The 11,341-nt window shown below is 36.6% G+C and overlaps 1 protein-coding gene across 2 annotated transcripts; it reads right to left on the bottom strand.

Annotated features, from left to right (window-relative positions):
- Positions 1 to 1,745: 1,745 nt before the first annotated feature.
- LOC121859474 (high mobility group protein DSP1-like) lies at positions 1,746 to 11,053 on the bottom strand. 2 transcript variants are annotated; one of them, XM_042356304.1, is made up of 5 exons: positions 10,926 to 11,053; positions 7,586 to 7,745; positions 6,341 to 6,498; positions 2,977 to 3,151; positions 1,746 to 2,843 (listed from the first exon to the last, which is right to left on the bottom strand). In XM_042356304.1, exons 1-5 carry the CDS (start codon positions 10,994 to 10,996, stop codon positions 2,715 to 2,717), a joined length of 693 nt encoding a protein of 230 aa, XP_042212238.1. In that variant the 5' UTR covers positions 10,997 to 11,053; the 3' UTR covers positions 1,746 to 2,714. The 2 variants fall into 2 exon arrangements, with proteins under 2 accessions (XP_042212238.1, XP_042212239.1); XM_042356305.1 differs by having other exon boundaries at positions 10,842 to 10,970.
- Positions 11,054 to 11,341: the final 288 nt, after the last annotated feature.

The following is an 11,341-nucleotide window of genomic DNA, read 5'->3' on the forward strand; positions in this document are numbered from 1 at the left end:
AGTGAAGCATATGCTATTTTATAACAGGAAGAGTGGAACAAGTTCTTGGTATAATAGATAACTAACCAGAGAAGAGAACTAAGAAAAATATTTGAAAACTATGGCATAAGAAGTATTTTTAGCATCTGAGTTTGTTTCATCGAATGGCATTATGAATTCAATCAGATTAGCTTTTGGGAAAAAAACAATGCGAGAACTACGGTACAGTAAATGGGAAGACGAGCTTGTTGGAAGAGGTCCCGGTAAGGATCTGTAGGGGAATTATGCAGGCAGTCCTGTAAGGGTGTAGAGCAGGGGTCCACAACCCTCATATGCATGCAGCCAGAAAATTTATATTCGTTGCTGTTATGACGGCATCCAAAATATGTGATGAGGCACAAATTTGTCAATTTTTCTAGAGCATCTCGCGAAGACAAAACATACAGTTTCCACCTAATTGGCTTGCGTTTCCGCCTAATTGTCTTGCGCTAATATCTTCACAAATTAAGAATGTATTAATCCTTAATTGGCAACTAAGGATTCCTCAAAAGCACAATAAATGAAAAACATTGAACATGAAACATCCCTTATCGTTGGCTGCTGTTCCCATCACTAATGGCTGCCATTTTAGGGATAATGATGATAAATGAAGGAGAAAATGTGTTTAAGGTTTCACTTGCTCATGAAATACACTGAGCTCATTCATACTAACACTTACCAAAAGTGCATTGACCTTGCTACAATTTTTCTTTTATGCCCAGTAAATTAAAGTTGGGAAAAAAAAAAGTCAGAGGACTACATAAACACAAATCTAAATTATATCACACACAGACAGTACTCATGGTGTGAAGCTGCCTCTTGGTTTATTTTAAACTGAAGAGCTTTTCTAAAGTTTGAAAGAAAGCCCTATATCCCAGGGATGGATGAAGAGCCAAGGATAACACTATATGCTCTTGCCATTTTCTACAGCAGGATTTATTTAGTTTTTCCCCTTTCCATTCTATCAATCCATATGTCATTTATGTTAATTAAAGACTAGATAAATTAGAATTGTGGGGATATCAGAAATCATTTAATGTGGGTCAAGGAAATACATTCTACAAACTAATCAACAAAAGTGCATCATCTTAGCACTGTACACAACTATAGGATAATAAGAAATGTGCTGTGTAAAGTAAACTTTACTTGTCTCTCAGATAACTACTTTATACTTTTTTTTGCCACATGCCACAAATATTATCCCCTCCAGCAGTAAAATAATGTTGGGAGTTATTTCTTCTACTGCTCCCAGGTGAACTATTGTATCATTGTGTAAGGGGTACAGTAATGATTTATGTGAGTGTAGAGTCTGTTAGATTTTGCCAGGTGGATTTTTTTTTGCAAGCTGTAAGGATCACTTATCACAGCAATCTTAATTACCAAGACATTTATTATTCAACTTTCAAGAAAATGGTTCTTGTATAACCCAACAGAAAGTGACCCTTGTTCTGGCTCTCATTCATCCTGTGGCTCGTATACCAACAACAAAAATACGACAAAGATCATGTGGCTGAAATTTATACCAGCCTGTGTATAACATGTATATGTATATCCATCCTCATATCTACTGTATACTACTGATCTTGCAAACACTTAGAAACTTCCCATTACTATATGGAAAACAATAATACACTACATTGTATATGAGGAAAATAAAGCCCAAATGTCTATAAAACTGCACAGGTTTTTGGCTCTTTTGGAAGGATGACAAATGAACAAAAAATAACTAATTACAAACTGGGCTTTTATTGTACTCTTCATACAAAAGGTCACAACAACAAAATGGTGTGGTGTAGAAAGACTTTACAATAAATAGTAAAGCTCAATTCATCTTCACTCAGGCCTCAAAAAAGTAATCTACATATCTACGTTTTAGAACAGCATCCAAAATCTAACTATTAGGCCCTTCCCATATTACATCCAATAGTATCACATAAAACACTTTACAATTTACAATGTACTGTTGTATTTAGAAAATTGTGACCTGTACAAAGAAGCTATTCTTCTTAATCATAATCAAAACTGGGATTTTTTCGTAAACTTTATATCTTGAATTTTAATATTTATTTCATGATAAATACATTATTGAGTTGTAAATGAATTAGCCTGACCATTTTAGGAGCCTATTATGACATGATGTACAAATAATAGCTATGAGGGTGAAGTACATCTACAACAATGATAGACGAACTATTTAAACCAAGAGATCATTTGCATGTAATGATCAAGACTCCTCAAGGACCTCCTAATGTCCACCAATCATACAAAAATGTTGTATATACAAGTATGCATGTGGAACATTCATTAGTTTTCAACTTAAGAATGTAATACCAAGATACTAAAACTATCAAATAAAATAAATTAGTCACTCAGAAGAGAAATAAATATCAATTACAAACCGAATTTCTTTTGATACTTTATAAGAGAAAAAAATTTACAGTATATACCATTTTCTTTGGCATTTATGAAAATACTCAAAAGGACCAACCACTGGCCTTTAAAATCATGAGACATTTTCCGGCAGGGGGGAAAAGAAAATTGGGATTGTCATTACCGGTATAAGTCACTTACACGTGCTCTATGAAACTTGCACCTCCATTCTCAAAGGACTGACTCTCCTACCTGTCAAACACCAAACAACTAAAACAAACAAAATCCTATAATACTTCAGGTCATCCTTATGATAGAAGAGAAGCTCATTCATCATCATCATCATCCTCCTCCTCTTCACTTTCACTCTCATCATCATCATCTTCCTCCTCATTGGGTACTGCTGTCTTGATTTTCTTAGCTCCAAAGTTCCCTTCTTTATAGGCCTTCATTTCCTGCAAAAACATTGTTACTTTCAGAATTTTGTGATTGTGGCTACAAGTTGTGAAATTTTCTTCTGTGCTCAAAAAACCTCTCAGAAATTCAGTACTGTTATGCATAAAGTGAAGAAAGTAACACAACACTAACCCTCTCATATCTGGCTTTGTCATTCTCTGCCATAACTTCATACTTGGATTTAACTTCAGGTGGTGTGTTGCTCCAGAGTCCACCAAGTTGCTTGGCAACTTCTCCAACACCCATATCAGGGTTGACTGCTCGCACTTTTGGTCTTTCATCATTGCAAAACCAAAAGAATGCTGACCTGTAAGAGAATATAAATGTTAATGATGTTCCACTACCTTAAAAGTTATTTGCTGGATTTCATAAGGATAAGGAACCCCAGTATATTTCACCTGATGATTAAACACCTTAATTCTAAATGGGGAATTGGGTTATGTTAGGTTAGCTTAATCAAGTGAAATAGGTAGTGATTCCTAACCTTCACGAGAGCTTAAATGGATACAAATGTAAGCTACGCCTTTTCCAATGAAATTCTTTAAAGTTTTATTCTGCATAATTATTCACAGTTATTCAATATTTCACATATATTGAGAGGGAGGAAAGCAAGAGTAATAGAGAGATGTAATGAGAGGCAATGCAAATAAACCTCCAGTAGTGAGAGATTCTGAAGTAAAGTTGCAAGTGTAATTGTAGAAGTTTGGTAAAGTGTGTACAGTAGCATAAGAGTCAATACTGTACAATATACAATGTGAGAAGTATAGGGCAATTCACTCACTGGTAGTCCTGGAGTATACCGCATATATCCGTGTGTTGTGTATTTACAGTAAAGTTTTTGATGTCATATTCTCAATTGTTTATCTCACATTTAATCTCATACAGTATATAACTTTTAGCAAAACTCTGGGGCTACCAGAAAGTTACTCACCCTATATGTGTATAGAGAAATGAAAAACTTTAATGTGTCCAGTACTGAATGTCAATAAAAGTAATTTACCAAATAATAGTTAGGATGGGAGCCATTATTACATTTGAAGCAGTTACAGAATAGAAGTAGTGAGGTGTTACAGATATTTGGGAGTGGATGTGTCAGCCAATGGGTCAGTGAAAAATTGAACATCAGTAGAAAGTAACAATGTACAGGTTTATGATCTAGACTTAAGGTTCATGAATACATATAGATAGCAAGACAAACTGTCATTTATCAACATGGACTTGTTATTGAAAATTCATCAACTCAAACTGCAATAAACTGGAATGTTTGATAATCTCAAGTTTTTAAGCAGACTACTTAACAGCACAGAGAAACACTTGAAACTGTTCATTAGTTCTATCTCTTAATCTTAACTCTCTTGCTCATGATGACGCAATTTGCGTCATATTCATAAGACAAACTTCATTGACAAAAACCGAGTCACCAAACTTAAAAAAAATTCGCCCATAGTTAAGTTTTCAACAGAATTGCGTCAAATTTTGATGTGTCATAGTAACAATATGTTCTGACAAATAAAGTAATTGGTAACTCTCAAGGCCCATAGGAAGGGAAGAAGGGGAAGATAAATGCACAGTATTATCTCAGCAGTCAGACCGTGAATGTGAACCGCAACCATTTAAATTTCCGTAACTCCATGTGGGCTGCCTAAACTCCCTGAAATAATTTCTATTTAGCATTAGAGAAGTGAAGTGATGGTTGTATAATGTAATTTCTTTCTTCATATTTACAGGGAAAGTGTTTAGTTTTCAAAAGCCGTTACCGTATCAGGCTATACAACCTTGTTATAGTGATAATGTCTCTAAAGTCTCTGAAAGAGGATGTTTTTCTTTAACTCCTGTTTTGGAACAGTGAGAATCAAGTGGATAGTGATAATAAAGAGCCTGGCCTGGTAGTGAAAATGATCGTGATAAAAAAAGAAAATTATGAATCTGAGGGAGAAACTGTCGGTTGCATCCACGTTATCACGCGCCTCGCCACCAGAGACTACCACCTCTGCAACACAACAACGTGCCGCTCTTCTTCACCACAACCTTCCACATCCCAAGCACCTCCTTCATATCGCCTGCATTATGCAAGCCTCATACCACCCACTCCCTCCCTTCCTCACCACATGCCTCCCACGGTCACCATCACCTCCTACACTCCACTTATCAGCAATGCTACATTGGAATCCCTCCTCTACTCCAAACTCACACACCCTCATCCACACGCCTATACTCACCTACTTCGCTCACTCTTACATTTTACTCATACTCATTCACTCACTTCCTCCCCAAAGTCCATCTACAAGTTCCAGAAGTCTTCCACCTCGCTGAAGGATGTGAGTACAGAATGATCTTATTTTATATTAGTACAGAATTAATTTATTTTATACTAATATATTTTCTGTTATTTTATATTGCATTTTATTGTTAGATATTGTGTTACTTTCTTTTACCAGATGACAATCATGTGATGTGGTTGAACGCTCATCCATCTGTATTGTATATGATCTCATTATCTTATTTTATATTATACTATTATAACATTTATGTTATTATGGTATACGGTGTTGTTATAATCTGTGCTTTTCTCGTACATTAGTCCCAGGTTGCTGATCTGACTTTCTGCCTCATGTACACACAATTGCAGGGTCTCAATTGTTTCTTTTACTTTGACAACGCAACATACAAACAAAACTTCTAACTACCTGTATTGATCCTTTTTTAATGTTTGTATTTATTTATGGCTCATTATAATTATCATCATCATCATTCTTATTTTATTATATCCCCCCCTCCCCGGCCCTGATGTGGGGTCATAAAATGACATGTGCCCGGTGGGCACCCCAAAAGCCAGAAAAACCATGAATTTTATTAGTATCATTCTCTTCATTATAGTGTTGGCTACAAGATGCAATATGATTTATATCAATATAAAACATGGGCACAAAACTAATCTATATATATATGATATATATATATATATATATATATATATATATATATATATATATATATTTTACCATTTGTGAATCAATATTTTTTGCTATTTTCTCAAAAACTATTAGTCATAAGAAACCTGATTACTGCATTGGAAGACCCATAAAATTCTGCTTCTAGCAGTGTACTGTATAGTACTTAAAACGTTTGCTCAGATAATTTTGAGCTAGGAGGTTTTGAACGTATTGGTGTGTATTTTTTCTCATGTTTATTAGAAGCGACAAAAAATAGCATTATACATGTACTTGTATTTTTTATTTATTTTTGCTTATGTTGCAGAGCAATCAGTTACAAAGTCAAAGATATATGAATTGTGCTAATAAAAACAAGTTTTGGAGGGAAATTGACAAAAGCACAAAATTAAATAAATATATATACTGTATATATTCACCGTGCGCTGTCTCGCCTGCCCTGGGGGCCTCAGAGATGTGATCTTGGAACTGGATAACTTAAAACTTATCTCATGCATGAGAGGATATATAAGGTTAACTGTGCAAAGGTCTATACTGATACTTACAGAGCTCTCTTTGGGGCGTTAGGGTCCTTACGGTTACGTCTTTTACGTGTGGCACGAGCTTGGCGTGGTCCCCTGTATCCTCGCATCTCTGTGTCATAGCGCGTTTTGTCCTTCTCTGCCATGTCATAGAAGCGATGCTTCTCCTTGTCAGTCATTGTCTAGAATAAAATTATTATTGTTTGGGGCTAGACAACTGAAAAAAATCAAGACTACTGTAAACTTTGCTTATCAAAAGATATGAGAAACTTAACACATTTCAAAATGGTATAATACAGTATAAACAAAGTTGCCAACTTTGTTTGAGTCCCTAAACTGTCTCTCTTCCATTTAATTTATAAGTGACTAAAGACATTTTCTTACAATAAAATTTGATATATTATTTTAAACGTAAGACATAACACCATTCCATAGGTCTTGTGACCACAACTACGGCAAACCCTTCATGAAAATACAGGAGTCATTCCTCGTAATTAATGATACCTGGATTCCCTGATACAGTATCTTGACACATTTATAGAAATAAGCCAGAACTTGAAAGATATTGGCTGCTCAATTCCTGAAGGTATTGTATCAACACCAATATCTCCCGAGTCCTGGTGAATTTGTGGACAATTTGCTATCTGTGGGTAATGTGTCATAAATAATACAGAATGAATGCTACAAAGTATACAAAAACATCAGGTTTCAATACTATTAAATGTGTTTCAGTAATAGCTGCCAAGTATTAAAGAGTTCATAAGTGGGTCAAGAAATCAGACTGCCAATAATACCTATCAAAAATCAATGCAACCAAAATACCATGAAAATAAACACAATCATAATGTATTTAGTTCATATAGACTGATTTCAGAGCTATTTGTACAACCCATACTGACAGAATGTACTATAAACTGATTAGTGTGGTACTGTTACTCACCTGGAGACTAGCTATCATAATCACATAAAATACCTGAAGAGTAGCCCTTATTTCACCACCAAACCAAGTTAAATAATACTTGTTTGTTTTTTATTCACTATTCATTGCTCTCCATATATACTTTGTAGTGTATTTCATAAAACTAGAATGTGTATTATAAGTGATTTGTTTGTTCATATTTTTTTTTTTTTTGGTGTGTGTGGGATGGAGGATTGGAGGTTATATGTATTTCTTAGTTGTCCAGGCCTGGGTTTAGGATACAATTAATAATTAAAAGTGTAGGCCTAGGCTGAATATAAATACAGTACATTTAAGAATTAATTTCTCACCTTCCAACGATCAGCACACTTGCGAGAAAATTCAGAAAATATCACGTTCTCATCTGGATGTTTCTTTTTGTGTTCCTCACGACATGTCTGTACAAAAAATGCGTAGGCAGACATCCGCCCACGGGGTTTGGTGTCCACTAATTTGGCACGTGGCATGATGCTGTCAGGGAGAGAAAATTATATTATTAGTAAAAAGAATGGAACTATCAAACCCAAGGCTCTTAAGATTTCAGATAATTAAATTGTTAGCAGAAACGACACATTTACTATTTTTCTTGTGATAGTTTTCCCGGTCACTTAGCTAGAAATAAGAGAAATCGCTTGATGTATACACGGTCTTTAGGTTAGAGTTGACTGGGGTTAGGAATTAAAGAGAATTTTCAAAACAATAAAATACTACATTCTCATAATACCACAGTACTGTACTTCCTAATCCTCACTAATCCAGTTGATTCCATTTATAAGGTGAGTGACTCCAAGGTAAAGTGAAAGAAATTAAAGTTCTCATTGGCAGTACCTTTCTATTCTGCCATGTCCATTGGCAAAAAAAAAATATATATATAAAATCAGTAAAAAATAATCATGAAAAGTGTTCCTAAAGAAGGCTCACTGAAGACCATAAACCACTAACAGTCCATACACAAGAAGCTTCTAAAAAAATAATAAATAACACCATTAGGGTGTTTAAGTTAGGTGAAATAAACTGGGAGCTTGACTTACATTTTAGTATATTTTCATACAGGCATCAGTTTCATCCCACACAGGTTACAACATATATTATACCCAATATTCATGAGATTCTAATTTAGTTTTTTTTTTTTTTTTACCTTTATCCTCTTCACCACTGATCGGCTCGTTAGCCGCTTGGACGATTGGTCATATCTCTGTTACTTTTCTTTTATCCTCTTCACCAAATGCTCGGCTCGTTAGCTGCTTGGGCGATTGGTCACGTCTCTGTTACGCACTGTTGGCAAGTACTGGGCATGCCCCTGAACCCGCTACAGTGTTGGTCAAGTCTGGTTGGTCACACTCGGTGCCGTCACAACACTTTCTGGTAGATTGTTCCAAGAGTTCGCAACTCTCACTCCGAAAAAGTTTGCCCTCACAGTTTTCTGGACTTGCGGCTTCTTCAATCTTGAGCTGTGACCCCTTGTGGGGCGAGCGTCCGCCAGCTCCAAGTAAGGACACTCGACTGAGTAGTGCCCCTTGAGATGCTAATACACCTCAATTAGGTCGCCCCTTGCCCGTCTGTAGTATAAGCTAGGCAAGTTCAGGCGCGCCACTCTCTCAGGGTAGCTGAGGTGCCGAAGTGCAGGCACCAGTCTGGTGGCCCTCCTTTGAACATTTTCAACTGACAGTCCCTAGCATATCTCGAGGACCAGACGGGGTGACAGTACTCCAGATGGGGAAGCACTTCACTCTTGAAGATCGTTACGAGGGACGGGCCGTCTAGATATCTGAACGACCTTCTTATAAGACCCAATAATTTATTTGCGTGATTTACCTTCTTCTCCCAGTGGCCCGAGAACTTCAGCTCATTGTCAACATACACACCTAGGTCCTTCTCACATCCAGTCTCAAATAGAGCAGTTTATTCATCCCGTTGGGACATATGATAGGCCTCCTTACCGATGGTACGCCCCAGGTGCATCCTCTTACACTTCGTGACATTGAATCTCAGCAGCCATTTCTTTGACCATTCTTGGAGCCCACAGAGGTCCTTCTGCAGCTCTTCACAGTCTGCTTGGTTCTTGAATTCCCGAAATAACTTGGCGTCATCGGTAAACATTTGTATGGAGGAGTGTATAACGTCAGGCATATAATTTATGAAACAAACAACAGCGGGCCCAATACACTGCCCTGTGGTACCCCGCTTGTGACAGATACGGATGATGATTTTGTGCCATTAATCACCACACACTGCTTGCGGTCATGTAGAAAGTCTTCTATCCACGCTAGGACATTTCCCCGAATTCTGTAACCTTCCAGTTTGATTTTCAGCCTTTCGTGGGGTACACTGTCGAAAGCCTTGGCAAAATCTAGGTAAAATTTTTTCAATATTACCACCCTGTTCCAGATTATGGCTCCAAATATCCAATACCTTGAGCAATTGTGTTAAGCAGGAGCGCCCCGGCATAAAACTGTGTTGGCAATCCTTTACAAGGTTGTTTCATAGTAGATGTTCCATCACGGCATCTCTGATAATACTGTCAAACTGTTGATGGATATAGTAGCTCTTAATCTGAGAAAATATATTGTACACTAGTCAAGTCACAGATACCAGCTAGAAAAGCAATGTATAAATAATGACGTAATCCCCTTAAGAGCTAGTTACGAGATACATAATCCGTATAAAGAACATTTCCTATCCCCTATTTTAAGATTCAATAAAAATTTATGAATCCACTGTAACCACACTCCAGCATCATATTCCAAGTGAGACCAACCTCACGTATTCAGCATTTTTTTTTTTAATTATATATATATTTAAAAAATCAATAATAAATCCCATATTCAATCAGTTAACTGCAACAGAAAATCCTTTGTCTCGCCTACCCTCACCCCCCCATCAGTAATTATTCTTTCAACTGTTACATCTGCTGCACTACCATACTGAGTGACATCATAACCCAGGAATATAAGTGCTGTTATCATATCCAGTAAGTGTAAAGTGTGGTGTAGAGTGTGGGGACCAAGTTAACAGTAGAGTGTAGGTGTCCATCACATTCTGGGACGACCACAAAAATCTGAAATGGTATCACTCGTTCCAATGCTTCCACTTAGTCTTCTTATATCTCCTAAATACTAATAAAATTAAAAATAATTCTCCCTTTATCTGCTCTAATTTTTATGTATGAATAAATCAGACTATTGTGCATTGGTCTAAACGATGGTAGATGATTAGATAAAGGTGATATTTTAATTAAAGATCACCTGGCCGCCTCCTCGTCTACACATTCGAACATCTTTGCCCAATGAACACCATAACTTCTTCATTCTGATTCAGCAAATACTGAAGTTTCTCTAAACCTTCCCCTTCAATGTGTCACTCGAGGCCCTCCGCCGTACAAATACCCAACCTAGGAACTTTACATCTGCCATCTAAACTCAGTGATTCTCCTGGTAATTAAAAATAACTTTACTCACAAGGGCACGCACTTTGTTTTATGGCTGCCATTGCAAGGTTTAAGGAGGACGCTCTTAAGTTTTATAATTTTCCGGTCACGATGAAAGTAATTAGTGGATAAATAATTACTTTTTAGGTGCGTGTGGCCCAGGAGGGGGAGTAGGTCACCATATAACAGCAGAACACACTGAGATATTGCTAAAAATACTTCACCTGTGGATGGGTACACTTCGACGTAAAGGATCCACGGGCGAGTCGACGGCGTTCTTCCATAGAGAAAGCATAGGAAGGCAATCTCAGCTGCTGATTGGTTCATTTTGTGTTTCCCGCAAAAATTGCCCAATCATATTTCAGGTTAGTCAACCGGTATGTAGAAAAACCAACCAATGAAAATTTAGAAATTCTTAAAGAGTTGACAAACTGGGTTTTTCCGACTTGTGAAGCTGATATTTAATTGTCTGATAAGAGTACACGGTCTCTTGTGTTATGGCGCTTACTTAAGGTGCACATAAATTATAAATAAACTAATTTATTATTATCACATATGAAAGAATTGTCAAAATTAACACGATTAATGCATACAATAAATTAATAAGCTGCTTACTCTCTCGGGTGTGCCAACCAATCAA

The sequence above is a fragment of the Homarus americanus genome, unplaced genomic scaffold, assembly GCF_018991925.1.
Source record: "Homarus americanus isolate GMGI-L3 unplaced genomic scaffold, GMGI_Hamer_2.0 scaffold7626, whole genome shotgun sequence".
Taxonomy (NCBI): Eukaryota; Metazoa; Arthropoda; class Malacostraca; order Decapoda; family Nephropidae; genus Homarus; species Homarus americanus.